Source organism: Sinohyriopsis cumingii, chromosome 9 (genome assembly GCF_028554795.1).
Source record: "Sinohyriopsis cumingii isolate HCF-2022 chromosome 9, ASM2855479v2, whole genome shotgun sequence".
NCBI classification, from domain to species: domain Eukaryota; kingdom Metazoa; phylum Mollusca; class Bivalvia; order Unionida; family Unionidae; genus Sinohyriopsis; species Sinohyriopsis cumingii.
The window spans coordinates 100,381,988-100,403,811 of NC_142969.1; the positions used below are offsets into that span (position 1 = coordinate 100,381,988).

The 21,824-nt window shown below is 34.8% G+C and overlaps 1 protein-coding gene across 1 annotated transcript in view; it reads left to right on the forward strand.

The window, feature by feature from the left end:
• The window catches only part of LOC149792343 (serine-protein kinase ATM-like), a 360,810-nt gene that overhangs the window by 162,115 nt on the left and 176,871 nt on the right, over positions 1-21,824 (forward strand). The window contains exons 23-26 of the mRNA XM_089970917.1: positions 4,372-4,542; positions 5,445-5,602; positions 10,443-10,695; positions 20,531-20,640. Coding sequence (XP_089827043.1) covers positions 4,372-4,542; positions 5,445-5,602; positions 10,443-10,695; positions 20,531-20,640 — 692 coding nt within the window. The remainder of the gene's footprint in view (positions 1-4,371; positions 4,543-5,444; positions 5,603-10,442; positions 10,696-20,530; positions 20,641-21,824) is intronic.

A 21,824-nucleotide genomic window follows, 5' to 3' on the forward strand; every position in this document is an offset into this window, starting at 1 on the left:
TTTGGTTTATATTGTCATCAAACTGTCTTGAAATCGAAGAAATGAAAATGATATACTGATATACTGGTACATCGTGTACAAGGTATGTTACATACCATATTGTGGGTGTTACTTTCCGAGGCTCACTAGTATCTATTTTCCATACATTTTGATGACACTTTTCCTTTGCCTTCGTAACTTAGAAGCCATCTGAGATTAGGAGATGAAACTTGATGCATGTGAAAGTGTATTGCATATAACATTGTTTGTCCTGTTTTCAGGATATAGGTATTGGTTCAACATTTAATGTTTCCATCAAGATTTTCCTGCTGCTTTACAACTTTAAAGTCAATTAGACTAAGGAATGAAACTTTGTATACTTGTATGCTTTACAACTTTAAAGTCATTTTAGACTAATGAATGAAACTTTGTATACTCATATGCTTCACAGCTTTAAAGTCATTTTAGACTAAGGAATGAAACTTTGTATACTTGTATGCTTCACAGCTTTAAAGTCAATTAGACTAAGGAATGAAACTTTGTATACTCATATGCTTCACAGCTTTAAAGTCATTTTAGACTAAGGAATGAAACTTTGTATACTTGTATGCTTCACAGCTTTAAAGCCAATTAGACTAAGGAATGAAACTTTGTATACTCATATGCTTCACAGCTTTAAAGTCAATTAGATTAAGGAATGAAACTTTGTATACTTGTATGCTTCACAGCTTTAAAGTCAATTAGACTAAGGAATGAAACTTTGTATACTCGTATGCTTCACAGCATTAAAGTCAATTAGACTAAGGAATGAATCTTTGTATACTCATATGCTTCACAGCTTTAAAGTCATTTTAGACTAAGGAATGAAACTTTGTATACTTGTATGCTTCACAACTTTAAAGTCAATTAGACTAAGGAATGAATCTTTGTATACTCATATGCTTCACAGCTTTAAAGTCATTTTAGACTAATGAATGAAACTTTGTATACTTGTATGCTTCACAGCTTTAAAGTCATTTTAGACTAATGAATGAAACTTTGTATACTCGTATGCTTCACAGCTTTAAAGTCATATTAGACTAAGGAATGAAACTTTGTATACTCGTATGCTTCACAGCTTTAAAGTCATTTTAGACTAAGGAATGAAACTTTGTATACTTGTTTGCTTCACAGCTTTAAAGTCAATTAGACTAAGGAATGAAACTTTGTATACTCATATGCTTCACAGCTTTAAAGTCAATTAGACTAAGGAATGAAACTTTGTATACTCGTATGCTTCACAACTTTAAAGTCAATTAGACTAAGGAATGAAACTTTGTATACTTGTATGCTTCACAGCTTTAAAGTCAATTAGACTAAGGAATGAAACTTTGTATACTCATATGCTTCACAGCTTTAAAGTCAATTAGACTAAGGAATGAAACTTTGTATACTTGTATGCTTCACAGCTTTAAAGTTGATTAGACTTAGGAATGAAACTTTGTATACTCATATGCTTCACAACTTTAAAGTCAATTAGACTAAGGAATGAAACTTTGTATACTCATATGCTTCACAGCTTTAAAGTCAATGAGACTAAGGAATGAAACTTTGTATACTCATATGCTTCACAGCTTTAAAGTCATTTTAGACTAAGGAATGAAACTTTGTATACTTGTATGCTTCACAGCTTTAAAGTCAATTAGACTAAGGAATGAAACTTTGTATACTCATATGCTTCACAGCTTTAAAGTCATTTTAGACTAAGGAATGAAACTTTGTATACTTGTATGCTTCACAGCTTTAAAGTCAATTAGTCTAAGGAATGAAACTTTGTATACTCATATGCTTCACAGCTTTAAAGTCAATTAGACTAAGGAATGAAACTTTATATACTCATATGCTTCACGACTTTAAAGTCAATTAGACTAAGGAATGAAACTTTGTATACTTGTATGCTTCACAGCTTTAAAGTCAATTAGACTAAGGAATGAAACTTTGTATCCTCATATGCTTCACAGCTTTAAAGTCAATTAGACTAAGGAATGAAACTTTGTATACTTGTATGCTTCACAGCTTTAAAGTCAATTAGACTAAGGAATGAAACTTTGTATACTCGTATGCTTCACAGCATTAAAGTCAATTAGACTAAGGAATGAATCTTTGTATACTCATATGCTTCACAGCTTTAAAGTCATTTTAGACTAAGGAATGAAACTTTGTATACTTGTATGCTTCACAACTTTAAAGTCAATTAGACTAAGGAATGAATCTTTGTATACTCATATGCTTCACAGCTTTAAAGTCAATTAGACTAAGGAATGAAACTTTGTATGCTCATATGCTTCACACCTTTAAAGTCATTTTAGACTATGGAATGAAACTTTGTATACTCATATGCTTCACAGCTTTAAAGTCAATTAGACTAAGGAATGAAACTTTGTATACTCGTATGCTTCACAGCTTTAAAGTCAATTAGACTAAGGAATGAAACTTTGTATACTCGTATGCTTCACAGCTTTAAAGTCATTTTAGACTAAGGAATGAAACTTTGTATACTCATATGCTTCACAGCTTTAAAGTCAATTAGACTAAGGAATGAAACTTTGTATACTCATATGCTTCACAGCTTTAAAGTCAGTTTAGACTAAGGAATGAAACTTTGTATACTTGTTTGCTTCACAGCTTTAAAGTCATTTTAGACTAAGGAATGAAACTTTGTATACTCGTACATGTAAATTCGTACATCAGCATTAGAAGGTATGTAACAGACTATATTGGTCTGTTTTCAGTGTTAATGTCGGGATTTTATATTTTCATCGCACATTCCTCCTGCTCTTTAACTTTAAAGCCATTGGAGGATAAGAAAGAAAGTTTAGCATAACCATTTGAATGTAAAAAAAATCACATTGGAAGTGCTGTCTTCAAGGACAAGCTAAGGGCTTATTATTTTAAGTTTTCCTGCTTACTTTAACTTTCAGTCTGTAATTTTATTGATATTAAGTGATGATAACTTCACCTTGGAAACAGTCTTCACAGAATGCTTTTTTGCTGACAAAATTTGGCTGTTTGGTCGTAATTAGAGAAAACGATTGTTGGTAAGGTGTAGGGAAAATTAAATTTTATCCACTGGAAAATATGAATTATATATTGAAAGTGAGAAGTTACAAGTAAGAAATTTAATGTGTTGAGATTCTGAGTACAAGTAATAAATCTATTGTGATGCTGACTAATATTAACTCATGATGACTCTTATGTCACGTGTTTAGGCTCGAATAAACAGTATCACAAGAAAGAGTGAAAACAACAAGCTTTGAAAAAAATAAAATTTATTTCCCTGGAAAATTCTGTAAAAATGAAAAAAATATGAACTTACGGTTTTAAGAATCAGATCCAAGAATAATCCATGAATAAAACTTTTGAAGTCTTAAATAACAAAATGTTCTACTGATTTCAAGTTTGAGTTCCAATGAAGAATCCAAGATGGAAGATAATGACTTATGCTGTAACCTGTAGTATTTAAGTCTACAGTTCCTTGTAGAAACAATAATTATCACTCCGGTTTTGGAAATTCAAATAAATTTTTGTAAAAACTGACATTATTAAGCAATTTCACATGAGCACAAATATTTCCCAGGGAAAAAAAAGAATTAATCCTTTTGAATCCAAATAAGTTGAAATAACTTCATCCAAGAATTTTGAAATAACTCCAAACAGCACAACATGCAACTTTCAGTGTAACTTCTGCTGAGAAAATCTCTCCAAAACAAAGGTTATATTGTCTTCCAAAACGTAAAAAGGGGGTCATGTGATCATGTTCTAGAAGCTTGTAGAAATTAGGTACTTGTTAAAGATCATGTACACCTAGTGTGGTCCTGATGAAAATGAATCATTTTACTCCTAGAAATAAGAAATAAAAAATTGTTTACATCTTAAACACGTCCCATCATGCCCTCAACAACAACCAATCTTTTTAAAATAAAAATAGAACTTATTACGATATTTGCTACAAATTTTGAATCAAGGTCAGGATCTAGATCAACACCTGATGTTTATGAAACAAACAGTCAAGGTCAAATTATTTTCTGGAAAAAGTATCATCTCTGGTGAATAAATTTACATTACAATAGCATGTCATGAAAAATAAAAATTTTAAACTGACATACAATGAAATTGAAATAAATATGTATTAAATCAAATATACATAACAATGACAAAAAATGTGATTTTAATTTCATATTTACGGGATCTGAATTTAATAATAGTGGAAAGCAAACCATAAACATACGGAAAACTCTTCCCTAAAATTTGAATGTTGGTATTAGATGAATCATAGCATAGGTGAAGTTTTACTTAAATGAATATTTTATAAAAGATAATATGGTGACAACTTTCAACACTGTATAATTGCAGGGTAACCTGACCTCAGAGAGAATTGAAGACGAAAAGACCAACAGAACAGCCAGTGTCTTATTGGTCCTGTCCACTGTTATATGTATCAGTCCTGTCTGTGAAAAGAAAGCTGTCTTTGCCATATGTCAGCTGATCAAGGAAACGGGCTTAAAAATAGAAGTTGTGATGAGAGTAAATTCTGTTTTTCCATGCATGCTTTTATTTTAACTGCAATGAACGTCCAGAAGATGAACATACCGTTGTAAAACTATTCAGCAATAGCTAAGTAGCCTCTATGGCTCAATGGTTGGCAATTTGGAATTGTGACTGAAAGGTTGCCGGTTAGAATCGCAGCATTGTATGTGCGCAAATGAGCTATCATGGTCAGTCTTTAATCCATTTGCCTCCACACTAGATGACCAGATGTAGTTGCTGTGTAATATTGCCGAGTTAAGCATTCCAAGGTGTAAAGTCTAGGTCAGATGAGTGCAAGAAAAGTTGCTAGCAGGCTGTGCATTGTTTGAAACTTTTTTTTCTTTACTGTCTTGCATTTTGAACAACTAAAGTGAAATCTTTCAATCATAACTGTAAGCACATGCATGCATGCACCTGCTGCTGAGCAGTGGAATTTTCCAACTTAAACATGTACAAAATGGAGGTGTATCTGCTATGGAATCGACAAGATAGGTTTGTAAAGAATTAGATTATATCCTTGTATTGCTACTAGGATATGATGAATGTACTTTTTTGAAGAAAAGCAAAAACTTTATTTATTTGTTGAACATTGTCTGCTGCATCTAAGCTCATTTATATGGAGGAATCCTTCATATTAGAAAAATGTCCAATAACTCAAGGGTCAGGTAGCAGTTTTGAATGACTTCCTCATTTCTTTCATTCATGACCTTATTTTGTGGAGTTAGGTTCAGTGGGATTAAGATTATTGAGCAAGGAAAAACGGATTTGGATTAAGAGTAAAGTAGAAGGTAAAAATAAGTTGGATTAATATCAAGGTATGAAGTAAAATAGGTTTTGGATTAAAACAACCAGAGTATGAAGTAAAGCTGATCCAGTTTTCACACGTATTCTTTAATCAGGTGCTGGACAAAGTGTCTGCAGTGCTGGCATACAGAAGCTCAGAATTCTTAATAGAGAGTCATCTTCCTTACTTGCTACATCAGTGGTATGCATTGAAGTATGTGACAGGCGAATTTCCTTATCAGCTGTTGTGTCCATCACCCGTTGAATTCTACAGGTAAGTGCCATTGATTATACAGTGATACTGAATAAGGCCGTTCAAGAGAGTAATGAAAGTGTAAGAAGTCTTGTATCTAGCATACATTATAATCCACCCAGTGTTATTAGATCCATTTCCATACCCATGCTGTAGGGTACATTATTATCAACACTGTGTAATTGGATCCATTTCCATACCCGTGCTGTAGGGTACATTATAACCCCCTCCTAGTGTTATTAGATCCATTGCCATACCCATGCTGTAGGGTACATTATACCCCCCACCGTGTTATTAGATCCATTGCCATACCCATGCTATAGGGGACATATTAAATCACCCCCCACCCCCCAGTGTTATTAGATCCATTGCCATACACACATACACATGCTGTAGGGTACATTAGTATCCACTCTGTGTAACTGGATCCATTTCCATACTCGCTTTATAGGGGACATATTAATTCCCCTACCCCCCTCCCCGTGTTATTAGATCCATTGCCATACCCATGCTGCAGGGTACATTATTATCCACTCTGTGTAATTGGGTCCATTTCCATACTCATGCTGTAGGGTACATTTTTTTAAAAAAAAACTGTGTTATTAGATCCATTGCCATACTCATGCTGTAGGGTACATTATTATCCACTCTGTGTAATTGGATCCATTTTCATAATCATGCTATAGCAGACATTATAATTCCCCCAGTGTTATTAGCTCCATTGCCATACCCATGATAGCATGTTGATATAGCTTCAGACTTGTAATTAAAGGGTTATGGGTTCAGTACCTGCCCAGAGCAGCCTGAGTAGTCCTTGGGAAAGCCACTTTGCTCCCATTTTCTCAACATTATGTTGCCATTATTGTGTTGAAAGTGCCATTAAAACCAACCGATCAAAAAACAAACAAAATAAATACTATTTCTGTTTCAGAGTGTGTTATATTGAGTGACTTTACTGTGAGTGGTCATTCTATAAATGCATTGCATGCCATTGATAGAATCCGTCACATCTTCTAATAGTCCTTATTACTTAAAGTGAAGTAAATAATGCCCTCATTTAGTTTTCACTGAGTAAAGTACCATGGTGAGTAAATTTTCTTCTAGCAGTTTAAGACCAGCTAAGTTAATGAACTGAAGCAGGGATGGCACTGGCTTAAAAAAATGTTGTTGCCCCAAAAATTGCCAACCTCAGTATTTTGCCACCAATGTTGCCATTTTCATAATACAGTACTATCCATTTAATCTTAGCATCCTCGGGACCAAGGTGATATTGTCAACATAAGCAGATATTTAGATTGGGTGAGGGGTGGAGAGCTGAAAGTATATTGAAATGTTGCATGCAAGTGAAATTTTTAAGAGATGACCTGTCGTCAGTGACTAGGATTTACAGAGAGAGAAAAAAATGAAAATTTTGATTAAAAGACAACAGCTGGTACACTTGTATATTGACATCTTAAATAAAATATGAAAAATCCATGAATTTAAGTATTCAATCTTATGTTAAAAAATTCATGTATCAGTCAAATGCCCTTTGAAAACACAGCTAAAATGTATATATAAAAAATGGTAGTCTCATGTGATCTATATCCAGTTGTCAACAAACACATTTCCCAAAACTATCCACTCTGATATTTATTATCTTAGTAGCACATGGCTGTATAGTTGTTTACATGTTACATGTACATGTACTTAAATTGGCCTAAATTTTGGTCAACCAGAGATAACTACCATGATGTTGAGGCTGCCAAGGTGATGAGGCTATTCATGGGGAAATGAAAACATGGGAACAAATTAAAAAGTTTCACATTCTTGCGAGATGTTCCACCTTCATTTAACTTGACGGCCAGATATCTGTTGTTTCAAAATATTGTAATTTTAATTTGGGTTTTTAACCGCCATTGGCAGTGATCATAAGCATGAACTTTTTTTTGTTGCAAACAGGAACCTTTCATAGCACAGATAATATGTTCCAATCACCATGAAACAATGGTTTTATTTAAGTTTGTTGCTGACTTTTGATCTTCAACTTGCTTTGATGAAGGTTCATGTGTTATTGAAGACACTGCTAAATTTTTTAATTTGCTTATTATGTATACAGAACGATTGATGCTTCAAAGGTAATCAGTTTTCTTTGAAGTTTCAGCAAAACTTTTTTTCTGCTACATATTTCAAAAAGGAATTAGATTGCCATCGTCTGGTAGATTTTAGTCATTCCCAAGATGCCTTCAGATGTGGTTGATTGAAGCTAGTCAGGTAGTATGGCTATTTGGGTTATATTACAGCACATAGTACTAAGGCCAGACATCAACATAAACGGATTATGATATAACAATACCGTGTTAGGGTGGTTTGTAAATATAAATAAGGGATTTGTTTATGTTAAATCAGATTCCAGTGCAATTTTATATCCAAGTTTGTGGCTTCCTGTCATGGTGCCTTTGAATTTCTCAGAATGCAAGACTATATACAGTTTTAAACAACCAAAATTTTTGTCGCCAAAAAAGATCACCAGGTGGTATATTTTCTCACCAATAAGGAAATAAAAATCACAATTTGTGACATTGGTGAAGCCCAATGCGATCCCCGAGCTGGAATGTTCCGCAAAGTTTAGAGTGTGTAACCAAGGGGATAATAATAATAATGAGGACTTTGTATTGCACCTGAGCTTTAGAAGCTCCAAGTGCTTTACAACAGTAGACAACACCTATAAGATAAGAAACATAATAATATTATTTACAAAAACAAACAACATGAAATTAGAAAAACATTAAAAAATAAAAAACATGCTGAGAATATTTCAGGTAGGAAACATTATTAGGTCTTTAAGTTTGTTCTTGCTGTTGAAATAAGTGAGTTTTGAGAGCACTCTTGAATGTGATCACTGTGTCTTTGTGCCTAAGTTCAGTGGGCAATTCATTCCATGTTGCTGGGCCCTGGTATGCAAAAGAACGCTCTCCATATGACTTTGTTTTCATAGTGGGAATAATGAGTATACGATTTTCAGAAGAGGAACATAAGTATCTTGCTGGTGTGTACACATGGGTGATGTCGGATAGGTATGTTGGACTGGAGTCCAACAGTGAAACCACAGAGAAAAAATTTTCTGTTTGATTCTGGTTTGAATGGATAGCCAGTGTAGGGTACAGAGCCGTGGGGCGGGGGGGGGGGGGGGGGCCTGTTAATACCTAATACCTATAAAAAAGAAGTGATTAATAAATCCTGTACAGTACACCACTCGCATGATAACTTGTGCCCTGATAACTCGCAAACTACTAGAAAGTTTGCCCAATTTGTTGAATGTGAAGAAAATCACGATCAAAATTGGCAAATGATACCTTGATATTTCACATTTTGTCATCAAAAATGGTAGATAGAACCTGGAAATGTGAATGAACATTATGAAATTCTCAATTTTTAATAATAAGTCATATATTTTGTTAAAATTTCTTTCCAAACAACATTCTTAGTACACAGTAAGCAACAAAATTTTTATCAATGAAAATGTCACTAATTCCTACTTAGGCAACACTTTATTGATAAATACTTTATAAATAAATTTTCTGAAGTGAAGTTCATGTTTTAGTTCTACTCTTTAGTTCAGTGTAAGTCTAATCATCATAAATGTAATGTGCCCTCTTGGATTCAAACATGAAATATGTCAGTCTACAACATCAGCTGTGTCTGCGGGCATTTCTTCAAGAACGTCATTAAGTGCCAACCATTTTTTGATATCTTTGGCATCAAATAAAGGGGGCGGAATAGTAGAAAAGTTAGCAGGCATTCACATTGTACCCACAATTGAGATAGTGGTCCCAATCATGTGTAAGGTCAGCTCATTTCTTTTGATCAATTGAACAGTTATTAATATTATTGTTGTTGTTGGGGTTGGGGTTTAATGCCATTTTTCAGCACACGATAGGCTATGCATGACAGCCAGTATTAATGGTGGAGGAAGAACCTGGGGAAAACCCCAGGAAGAACCACCGACCCACGAAAAGCTACTGGCAAGCTTTCTCACATACCCACATTGGCCGAATCCTAGACTCGAACCCACACAGAGGTGAGATGGCAGTTGTCCGTAATGGAGAGCGCTTTAGACCACTTGGCCACTCAGGGCCCCTAAATATTATTGTGTACATAATATAATTAAACTACCTTAAATTAGCCAACATAATAGGCCTGATGTAAGATCGGAGTACAAAATTTTGTTACAGAATTTTTAAATTGCACAAATTGCCTTAAAATTTTCTCATATGGTTATAAATATAATTGCAAAGTTCTTAATTCTGTGACTTGTTTTTTTACCCTGAGTAGAACTTTTTAACCACTGAAGATATTTCACTGACACTTTCCAGTCATATAGATATTATATACAGCTGGGGTGTCATATATCATTGCCTTTTGCCTCAAGAACAAGATCATGGCAAGGAAATATATGAAACAATGACCTCTATCCATGTACTGGTAGCCCATCATCTTGATTTGACAATGTCTTGCATATTCACTCATATGTTAATGAGAAACTAACATAACTACATAAATAAAACAAGCAAGTATGTTCACACATACACACACAGAGAGTACAAGCTAATAATATTTTCACACTCACACTTTCAGGTACACAGTGAATATTCTTTCATGTATGAATAATACTTTGCATTTTGCACATTATCTATTTGCTCTTGACTGAATATTGCATATGTAAGTAAGTGAAATCACACATATGCATCTGATGGAAGCAACAAAATCAGGGCGCACAGTTGGTTTCTATTCAAGAAGTGAGAGTTGCCTTTTTTCCTTTGATATTTTTTACTTGCATTACATTCAAGATTTCTAATCTTCGAAATTCTATTCACAACAGGAAGTACCATTCGGTCCTTGTACCAGAACTTGTGATGTCCAAGGATCTGGCCACAGTCCATACAGTTGCCAAAGAAATTGGCAGTGGTGCACAGGAGCTGCTATGTCAGTGTATACCTCAAATTGTTGTGTACATTTTACCACTGTTTGCAGCCAGTACAAGTGTTGAGTCTGCCAGCCAAGAGAATGTGAAGAAGAGAACAGCACATGCCACGGCTTGTTACGATCTTCTGACTCAGGAAATCTCACAGGAAGTACGTGTTTTATAGAAAATAATATGTGATGGCAATGATCTTTTCAGACATGTTGGATAAATAGTGACTTGTCAGACATCTTGTATGAATAGTGACTTGATATATATGTCATATTCATAATACATGGATGAGTTGCTGGTAGGAGTAATGATATGGACTCCCAGACATGATCTCACTCACTTATTTAGGGCACATTTTATTTAAAACATCCCTTGATTTGCTTATCCATTTTCCAACTGATTTATTCCAATACACGTGTACAAATGCAAATTCAATCAGTATACTGTATGATGTTGCACAGTTAACCCCCATGCACGTGATATTGATGTGTAGATATTTAGAATCCTCTATGTTGGGTCCTTTATTGGTTCATACACAATCTCCTCCCTAAAATGATACTTAATTTTGGTGAAAATTAATGTTTGGATTTTGAAGAAAAAAAATTAATTTCTTTCTTTATGTATGGAAGATTAAACATAATATGTTGTATATGCATTGAACTTAATTTCCATTGACAAGCAAACCGTTGTAAACTTTTCTCAGAATGGTACAAGTCTGTCACACTTGTCTTATCATTGTAGAAAAACATTTGTATTCAAAAACATTAGTGCATAAACAAATTTTTTTTAAAACACATGGTGCCTAAAAAGTTTGCAATCTGAGTATTAAACAGTGTTGGAAAACCTCCAAAAAATATAGTAGGAAACTGAGACTAAAGTCATCAACTTTATTAATTTAGCTCCATTTCTAAGACAGTGCTGCAAATAGTCATAAAAAAATTCATTTATTGCTATGAGTACTGCTGTATTTACTGTGATTTAAAATCATCATGCCCTATTGACTACAAATTTGGGATCATCTTGATGAGTGAAGAACAAGATGGCTGCCATGTATGGATGGTTCTAACACAGCTCCACTCAATATTCAATGAACTTGGTGTAAAACCTGGTGTTAAATGTGCTAATACATATTGCCATAATTTATACTGTGGATTTTTAACAGTATTAAGTTAGTGTCAGTGAAATTTAATGTGCATGTTTTCATTTATTCAAGTGAATATGGAAGCCTGTTCAAAACAATGGATTTTAGATTGTCCAAGATGGCTACCAAAGTGGATTAATTTGAAATTAAACTACATCTACCATATTTAAACTGAAGATGATAACTCAAACACATTATGCAAATTTCTATTTCAAAAGTTTATGGATATGTGCTAGTCATATACAGTGTGACCCCGCTATAGCACGTTCCGTTATAACGCGAATTCGGATATAACACGGTCATAGCTTGGCTCCCGAAATTTCATAAACATGTATTTTTCTTGTGCACAAAAAAAAATCTTGAAAAGTACGAAAAACAAAAAAGTTGCTTATCATTTTGGGGAAGAGATCGCATATGAATAATACAAGACGATCGTGGCTTGGCTCCTGAAATTTTGCATGCATTTTTCTTGTACACAGAAAAGTATTTTCTTCTTAAAATGAGAAGAAGAAAAAAAATGCATAAAAAGTTTATTCTGGGATCGCGTAGTCTTCGCCAGTGTCGCAAACTTGGATTGTTTTTCCTTATTGATTGCAAAACATACCATGTTGCTTTTTATTTATTGGCGACATTGTTGGCTGTTTAAACTTTTATATTCGACCATTGGTTTGGAGTGCAGAAATTCAGAGGCCCCATGAAAGGAAGCCGCAAGCTGGATATAAAATGCACTGAAATTTATCTGTTGTTATATAAACAAATTCTTTGTCCATACTGACAAAACCATCTAAACAGTGCATTGTTATATCATAATCTGCTTATCTTGACATCTAGCATGAGTTCTGTATGTTGTGAAATATCTGCTCTTTTGTCGTTGACATTTCTTGTAACAGAGATCAACCAGACGAGGCATTGTCTCGTAATCTATCTTTCATCGGATTTTCGGCCGCTTGCTAGTAATTAATATATTTACAAAGACTGACATTTGTGTGTGGATGGTAAGTAAAATTCCTCTTCTTTTCACTCGGAATTAAATCCTTCAGAACACTCAAGTTTTCTGTAATAATCCCTGTCATCATAACACCTGCGTCTCCATCGTCCGTTGACCCTTTGTTAATTTTCAGACACATGCGTGGAAGGCAGCATCACGCTGCTACCACAAATGTATATAAAAAAAATACATTTTACTTATTGGTTTATTCAATAGGCATGGAAGGAATGTAACTAGAATAGTCTAAATGACAGCCAATTCCTTTTTAAAAATGTACCCATATAAAATAGTTTGCTGAAATTTCAAAGGAAACAGATTACCTTTGAAGCACTGACTGTTATGGAAAAAAACAACAGCAAATGGAAAAAATACCAGTCTCAATCATGCAGTACAATTATTTGATGTTGCTGTCACAATAAGAAATGGGCATTCGTTTGGTTCTCCAAGGCTGTCCTTTAGCGGTGACTTCAATAGTTCATCAAAGAAAGCCAACTACAGTCTTTCAATAACAGCAAGGAACTTTTCTTCAAAGAAAGTCAGTACTAAACTTTAAAAAAAGTGATGGAATCTGATGGATTTTTGCATTTTCCAACGTGACTGGAACACGTTAACTGTGCTGTGAAAGTTTCCTTTTTGTCGGAAGAAAGTTTATGCATACAAACGCTACCAACAGCGGCTTTAAACACAAACTAACATTTACCGACTTGGAACGTACTTTAAAGTGAATGTGTTTCATTATTCATTACGTGATTGTGCTATGTTTTTCCAGTGAATTCAGACCAATATGACCTGTTACAGAATCATTGAATATTTTAAAGCTGTGTGTGTGCATATTTTCGATGGAATCACTTGTATTGTGGATTCAATGTATATGATGAGGTTCGTAGGTGAGTACATAGTGTTGATGCTCTATTCATGCTATACATTAGACATTTATATATAAACAGGATTCAGGTATATGTACCAATTCATGGTTCTCTAAATAAAGTGGACTATTATGTCTTCTCTGTTTTCACTACAGGTGTATTTCTCATTTAATATGTATAAATTTTAGATGGTAACTGTGCCGAAAAGCACATATTTTACCGCCTGCATTTATTACCCCCTCCCATTTTTGGGGATTACATTTTCTTCAGCTAACTGACTTGGTTGCATATAACATGGTTCGGTATATAACGCGGTTGGGTTTTATGGCTCCCAACTACCATGTTATAGCGAGGTCACACTGTATAAGGATTTCATATTATACTTTCTATCACTGTTATGAGCAAGCTGCTGAAAATATCAGAATCATGGAAACATACTTAAATACCAGCCTTGTAGGTTCCTTACTCAACACACTCAGCTCAACCTTTTCTGCATGATTCTTTGGCTTTAGTATGTCTTATATACCTGAAGATCAGAGCCACAGAGATAATCCCATGCAGGAAAGTCATGTTCAGAGTGAAAATGAAAACAATGGTACAGATGATGATTTGGAGTTATCCAATATGGCTGATATTTATCCAGAATCCCCGAGGGTCAAACATAAATAGTGTCACCATGCATATAGATCCGCAAAATTTGAGTTTGTAAAACAGATATTGGATTCAGAACCTTGCATGACTTCATGCGATTCAAGTGTTCAGAGTGATGCTATCTAAAGAACAGAAGAGAAAAACTGTGACAGCTATATTGTATAAAACAACATGTGTCCTACACATACAGGGGCTGAACAGTTTCACATGGTTAGATCATATTATATGTAAATGTAGACAGGATGAGAATACCCATGCTATATACTGACATCTACACCATTAACTAGATGTAGTACCAAACATTGAAACAGCTCCTAAAGACTTCAAGCTAGATGTCTCGGACAATAAAATTAACACCCCTCCAGAGTGTCAGGCAATTACATGCTCCATAAATCATGACCATTACAGTGATGGCTTAAACCATAATAATTTCTCCATGTGTGTACATAAAAAACAATTAGGAACTTTAAGGCCCAAAAATTAAAACTACAGTTACATACTATTAAGTCAGCACAGGGAAGGATTAATGAGGATGTAACCTCATGTCAAACAGCAATTCATACAGACTCCCAAATAGCAACAATGTCAGATGCTCAAACACAGACAATCCCAATACCAGCCAAAAGAATGACCATGCAAGTAACAACTGATACCCAAAGTAATCCTGCATTGAAAACAACAGTACCCCCCTCTCAGTCATGTGTCACACCTGCAACAGCAATAAGTGTACACCCATGGCCCTCAGCTCAGACAAGTATATTGCCTGCACCAACAACTGCATTTCCCAGTGCTCAGATAAATTTGTCAGCATCAGCTTGATTAGCTCACACAACTGAGACACCAATTTCAGCACCACCTCTTCCAAGAGATGTGTCTGAAATACAAACCAGAGACCAACACATGAGATCACAAGCCAGAAAAGATAGGACTTTAATAATTGGCTAACTAAATACAACCAAATTATTTTAGTAGGTGGAAATGATGCCAGTGATGGAATGTCACTAAATCAAATCAGAACAGATTTTGAAAGTTTACTGTATGCTGCTAGGTATTGCAGCCCAGATGCATGGAAAATAATGATATCAGGACTACCTACTTGTGTGGACACCAGGGTGAAAGAAATCAAAGATCTGATAATTGACCTATGTGAAGACTTCAGCCAACAGTACATTCCACAATACATGTCTTTCTTTCTTCAGAACAAGGATGTCAACCTAAGCCAATACCACAGGGACAAAATTCATTTAAGTAGAAAAGGAACCTCTCAACTACTGAGAAATATTAACATATATGTCCCCATTTTCAGGCACTATATTGAAGAGTACTGTCTCTGCTGTGGAGACAGTTATCCCTTTACCTCATGCAAGCGTCTTTGGACGCCTTTACACCATTTGCATGGAAGCGCCTTTTGATGCCTCTACTCCAGTCACTTGAAAGCGCCTTTTGTCGTCAGCTGTAAACATCAGCCATTTAAAGCCAGTTTTTGTTGCACCATCTTTGGGGATAACCCCGTTAGAAATACATTCACTTCTGTACATGACAATTATGTCAGATCACGTGGTCACTGTTTATGCACTGGTCGATATGTGCTATTTAAAGTAACTGGGTCATAATCTCCACTCTCCAAAATGGCGGTCGCGTATTTCATTCAGTACTTACGAAGTTTTCACAATTAGAATCACAACTATGAAAGATTCAATAACTTAGGTAAAGGCTCTGATATTGATGTATTCTGGAGTTTTTTTTTATCACGTGACTACCATGTGACATGTGCTCTTTGCTTGATAAATCAGACTGGTGCGATTGCTGGTTTTTACAAAATGTATCTGACTTTCATTTAACATAATTTCTGTACAATAACATTAAAACTGGAGTTTTTGTTGATATCACATGACTACTGGATGTCCGATGTCGTCATTTGAGATATGTGAAGTTATGTGACTAGTAATGCAAATGGCAAGTACCGGGTCCGGTTTCTTCTATGTCATAGTTTCGTCTAGCCTGTCAAAGGATTAAAGACATAACAATTATAATGCTTGCCATTTCTGAGAAAATAAATCATTTTCTTATCAATTGTTTATACAACAGTATATACTTTTGAAGGTCTTTTGTCAAAATTTAAATTAACCCCTTTGAAAATGTTTTTTAAATGATGGATTTTTAACCAGATTGTCCTAAGGAGATAATTTGTTTGAAAAATCTTGTTTGGGATTTTATTGGCACAGATAAATTCAGGATTAAATTCTTTTTGTTACAAGACAAGATTGTAATTATTTGTGTTTATTGTTTTCTTATATATTGTAATAGGGAATGTTTACTTTCTATTAGATGCATATATATATATATATATTGCTATGGAATTCCTTAGAATTAGAGGTTTGAAAGGAAACAAAACTAATTTATGTTCATTATATTGTTCCCACATAATGCAGGCCAGTTAGAATTTTTATTCTATACATTGAAATGACTTTACATGCCAATTTATAGAAATATAATCGAACTTGTTTCATGTGATACATTTTGTGGTTTTGTACATTATCATCTTTTCTGACTTTGATGCTTTGGAGAGTCTTGAAAGAGAAACATCTTTAGATTTAGAAAATGCATGTTTTTTAATTCCATTCAGTAATGGTTATATGTGAACCTTGAAAAAATTGATTTCATCCTGAAAATACCCTGGAAATTTATCTTTAGAAAAGCATGGGAACCATGTCAAATAAGGAACAACTGGATGGTTGTTGTTGTTGTTGTTGTAGGGTTTAACGCCATTTTTCAGCACACGATAGGCTATACATGGCGGCCAGTATTAATGGTGGAGGAAGAACCCGGGAAAACCCCGGAAAGAACCACCGACCCACGAGAAGCTACTGGCAAGCTTTCTCACATATCCACATTAGCCGAATCCAAGACTCGAACCCACGTAGACAGAGGTGAGATGGCAGTGATCCGTAACGAAGAGCACTTTAGACCACTCGGCCACTCGGGGCCCCCACAACTGGATGGAATTTATTGAATCATTAGGCCTAGTCAAGCTGGTAAATGAGCCCACAAGGGCAACAGAAAAATCAAGCACTCTTGATCACATTTATACCAACCCATAGCTGCCAACCCTAACAATTTTGGCATGAATTTCACGACTTTTTCAGCAATTCACAGATTCACGCAACATGGAAAAAAATCACGAATTTTCTAATTCTCAGTTATTTTAAATCTTTAATAAAAATAACCGATTTACCGTTAAGCGCTAGTCATGATATCGGCAGTTGCCAAAATGATCCAGTACTGCTAGTCACGATATCAGTGGAACTATAGCTGATTGGTACAGGTGGCCCGGTAACAGGCATTTTAGCGTATTTTAATCTATGTGTAGCTTTACAAATGCTTTTGAGAAAATCTGGGGCCTAACCAGAATTTTGCTCTGCACATGCGCTGCAAACACTGATTTGAATTACCATTCAGCACCGCATCTTGAAAATGTCTTCACCAGCAAGGAAAAAGAAATGTGTTGCACAAAAAGTGAAGTTTAGTTTGGAATATATCAAGAACTGGCCATGCATTCTGCCATCAAACACTAATATACGTCATGTTTTGTGCATGCAGTGTGCCACTAATTTTATCATTGGGCATAGTGGCGGAGACAATGAGAGGAAGCACATTGGTAGTAAAAAGCACATAGAGGTTGGGAAGATTAAGAACTCACAGCAGATTTCAGCTCTCGATGGAATACCTGCAAGCTACCAATGCTGAAGCAGTGTTTGTGACTTTTCTTGTTGAACACAATCTACCTTTATCAGCTGGAGACCATGCTAAACATTTGTTCTGACAATCATTCTCGGATTCAAAGATCACTTCATGAATTTTTGTCAGAATTCATTAATTTTTATCCCAGTTTTGACTAACTGCAAGCCTGGAGGGTTGGCAGCTATGCCAACCTACCAGACAATGAGGCTTGTGTTAATGTACCGAATGTTGGTCTTAGAGACCACTATCCTACTTTTTTTTACAAGAATGGTAAATGCACGAGAAATAAGAAAAATTCACACAAAACAATCACTTAAAGATCATTAAAAAATTTTAATAAAGAACAATTTCTCAATGACGTATATAAATTTCCATGGAATATGATCCTAACTTTGGATGACAAATGAAGATCTGAGGGTGTGGACTGACTTATTTATGGATGTAGTCTCATCACTGAAAGTACATCGAGTAAATAATGAAATCCAACCAATTTGTTTACTACTGAAATCCTAGACGCTAGGAAAACACAAGACCAATTCAAGGCTGTGGGAAACCATGCACAATATAAAATGTGGAGAAATAAAATTACAAGTAAGATTAAATTCATTTGGAAAGTCTTCACTAAACTCACAGAGGAACACACAAAGATCAGACAAATAAAATTCACTCACTTCTGGTAAATGACACCATAGTCACTGAAGACACTGACACTGAAAATGTTTTCAATGATTTTTTTCACCAACATTACCACAAAGTTAAAAGAACCAGTGATATAAAACAACTTTAATGAATTGAAAATGTTCTGCAGCAGCAAAATCTGTAAGGAGGTATGTTTCTCTATCCCATCATGACCAGTTTAAAAAAAAAACTTTGTTAAAATATGTCTCAGTGAACTTGATACCAAGAAAGCTACAGGACTTGATCAGATTGGTCCACAACTCATTAAATCTTCTGCCTCTGCTATTTTAGATAGCATAACATTCATAATCAATTTAAGTATTGCAACCTCATCTGTCCCCAAAATATGAAAACTGCAAAAGTAATCCCTATTTACAAATCTGGATCTAAAGATGATGCTGACAACTACTGGCCAATCTCAATACTACCAAACATGTCAAAATTGATTGAAAAACATGGCCATGACTCACTCATGTCATATTTAACCAAACACTTGCTGTTGCACCCTAATTAATCAGGCTTTAGACAGAAACATTCATGTGAGACTGCCTTGACTAAAATAGAATAATAGGATCTGTATTTGTAGATTTCTGGAAAGCTTTTGACATGGTGGATTATGCAATCTTTTTGAAGAAACGAAAAATCTACTGATACGAAAGCACAGTTAGATGGTTTATTTCATACTTAAGTGAGAGAACACAACATGCTTATATAATTAATGTTCTGTCTGAACCTGGAACAATTATATATGGAGTACCACAAGGCTCAATTCTAGGTTCATTACTATCCATTTTATTTATTAATGACCTACCACTTTTACTAAGGGAATCATTATCATCTACAGATCTCTATGCAGATGACACAGCATTGTCAGACATCCAAAACACAAAGCATGAACTCGAAATTTCTTTATAGAATGCCCTAAACAAACTGGAAAACTGGTGCACATGGTGGTAAATACTGGTAAAATTAAAATATTACTTATCTCAACACGGCAAAAAAGGACAAATCTTGATGGTGATGAACTATTTCAGGCATGGAAGGATACAAATTTGCAAATGGTCCATCATGCTAGACTACTTGGTGTTTTGGTAGATAATAACCTATCATGGACTGAACATAGCAAACATATCAGTAAAAAAGTCAATTCAAGCGTATAGCTTCTCAGTAGGATAAGACATTTTCTCCCTGAAAGGCACAGAAATCTATTTTATAACAGTTACATACAACCCTATTTAGACTACTGTAACACAGTATGGGGTAATTCAGATAATAAAAACATAACAAAGCTGGCATAACTTCAGAAAAGAGCAGATGGGCTAATATCAATCCAGAAAGAAAGCAAGGAAAATTTAGCTGGCAAGTGAAAAATATGACCTATTAGCAAATGAATCCGTTTGAGGAAAGCCAAATTAATGTACAAGATATCCAATAATAGTGCTCCTGAATATTTACAATCACTATTCTAGTATAGGCTACCTGACAATACTCCCCACCAGCAATCCATGTCTACCAAACAATAAAATTCCCAAACCAAATAAGGAATTATTTTTAAAAGTTTCCAGTACTCTGGAACTTTGCTCTGGATTAGTATTTCAGTTGAGATTAGAAATACCTACTTTATTTCCTTCTTCCAAACCCACTATATGTAGTGGCTTCAGAGATGCGGCTAAAATAAATAAATTCTTTTGAATGAGGTCTTCAAGGTAGATTATTTCTTAGCTAATTTTGTTACCCTCTTTAAATAAAGTCTTTATTATTATTATTATTATTATTACTATTATCAATGTAAGCGGTCAATGCAAGGCGTTATGAACAAATTTTGTGTTGTTGCAGAGTTTGTCAAAAATTGCCTGTGGTTGTAGAAAAAAGAAAGATTCTTTTGGAAACCACAGCGACTCATCCTATTCATTTTTTGGTGTTTTATCAGGCTGTTGAGAATGGAATTCTGACGAATCTTGAGGACATAGTTGTGAATGTGCTGATGTGTCTGTATGATCATTCAGGAGAGGAGGATGTGATGTCATCAGATGAAATCAGGTGAGAGGACAGACCGTGAATGAAACAGTGACGGACATTGAAAGGTCCTACAACTAACCACAAATAGTCATGACAGTTATGGGACTAAAAATAACTTCTTACCTATAGAAGTGTTTGTTTATAATAATAATGTGTGTGTGTGTGATTTGGATTTTTAACAATTTTTGAGTCATAGTGCTACGATGTCTACAGTGTGACAGTTTATAGTGATGTCTAGCACTGGGGCATCATGCCGCAGACATGTAGCATAATGTCCCACCCAGTCAAATTATCCTGACACCAGGATGACCAGTCTTAACACTAACCTCTTAATGCTGAGCGCCAAGCGAGGCAGCTGTTAGTATTTTAATAATAATAATAAATAATAATATGATATGCCATTGCCAAGTGAAATGGAAAAGAATTTCCAAGAATTATGTCAAGTTGAGAGATAGCAACAACCCATTGAACTGCATAGGATTTGGAACTAGAGTTTGTGCAACTGTACTAGTTATAAATAAAGTCTATGCATACTTTACAAACTTTTCAGTTTAAGAAAGTGTCTATTGTCAATGTGTCAAACTTTTAATTACGTTTTCCAGCTTTACAATAGCAGTTATTGATATTTTGTTACACCTTACTGAAAACTGGTCAGTCTTGCAGAAAGAAATAAACTGCTTAGTGAGACTGACTCATTAGGGTTGGCAGGTCTGCAGCATTTGTTATTTTAACTTCTCATAACACCAATTTCAGTCTAATTTGGCAGAGAAGATCCCATGAAGCCATTTTGAAGTCATGATGCATCAGATATAGCAACTGTTATAAAAAAAATTTATGTAAATCTTTTAACAACTTGTACAAAAATAGAATTTGACTTGCTTTGATAAAATGTACACTTTAATGAAGAGCTTTCGATATGATAGAATGCACACTGGTGTGAAGGGTTTTTGATATGAAAGAATGCACTCTAGTATGAATAGTATGATAGGGCCTTTGATATGATAGAAATTACACTGGTATGAATTGCTTTCAATATGATAGCACGATGGTATGAAGGGCTTTGAATATGTTAGAAAACATAATGGTATATATTGCTTTCAATATGATAGGAAGCACATTGGTAAGAAGGACATTCGATATGATAGAAAGCACACTGGTGTGAAGGGCTTTCAATATGTTAGAAAACACATTGGTATCAATTGATT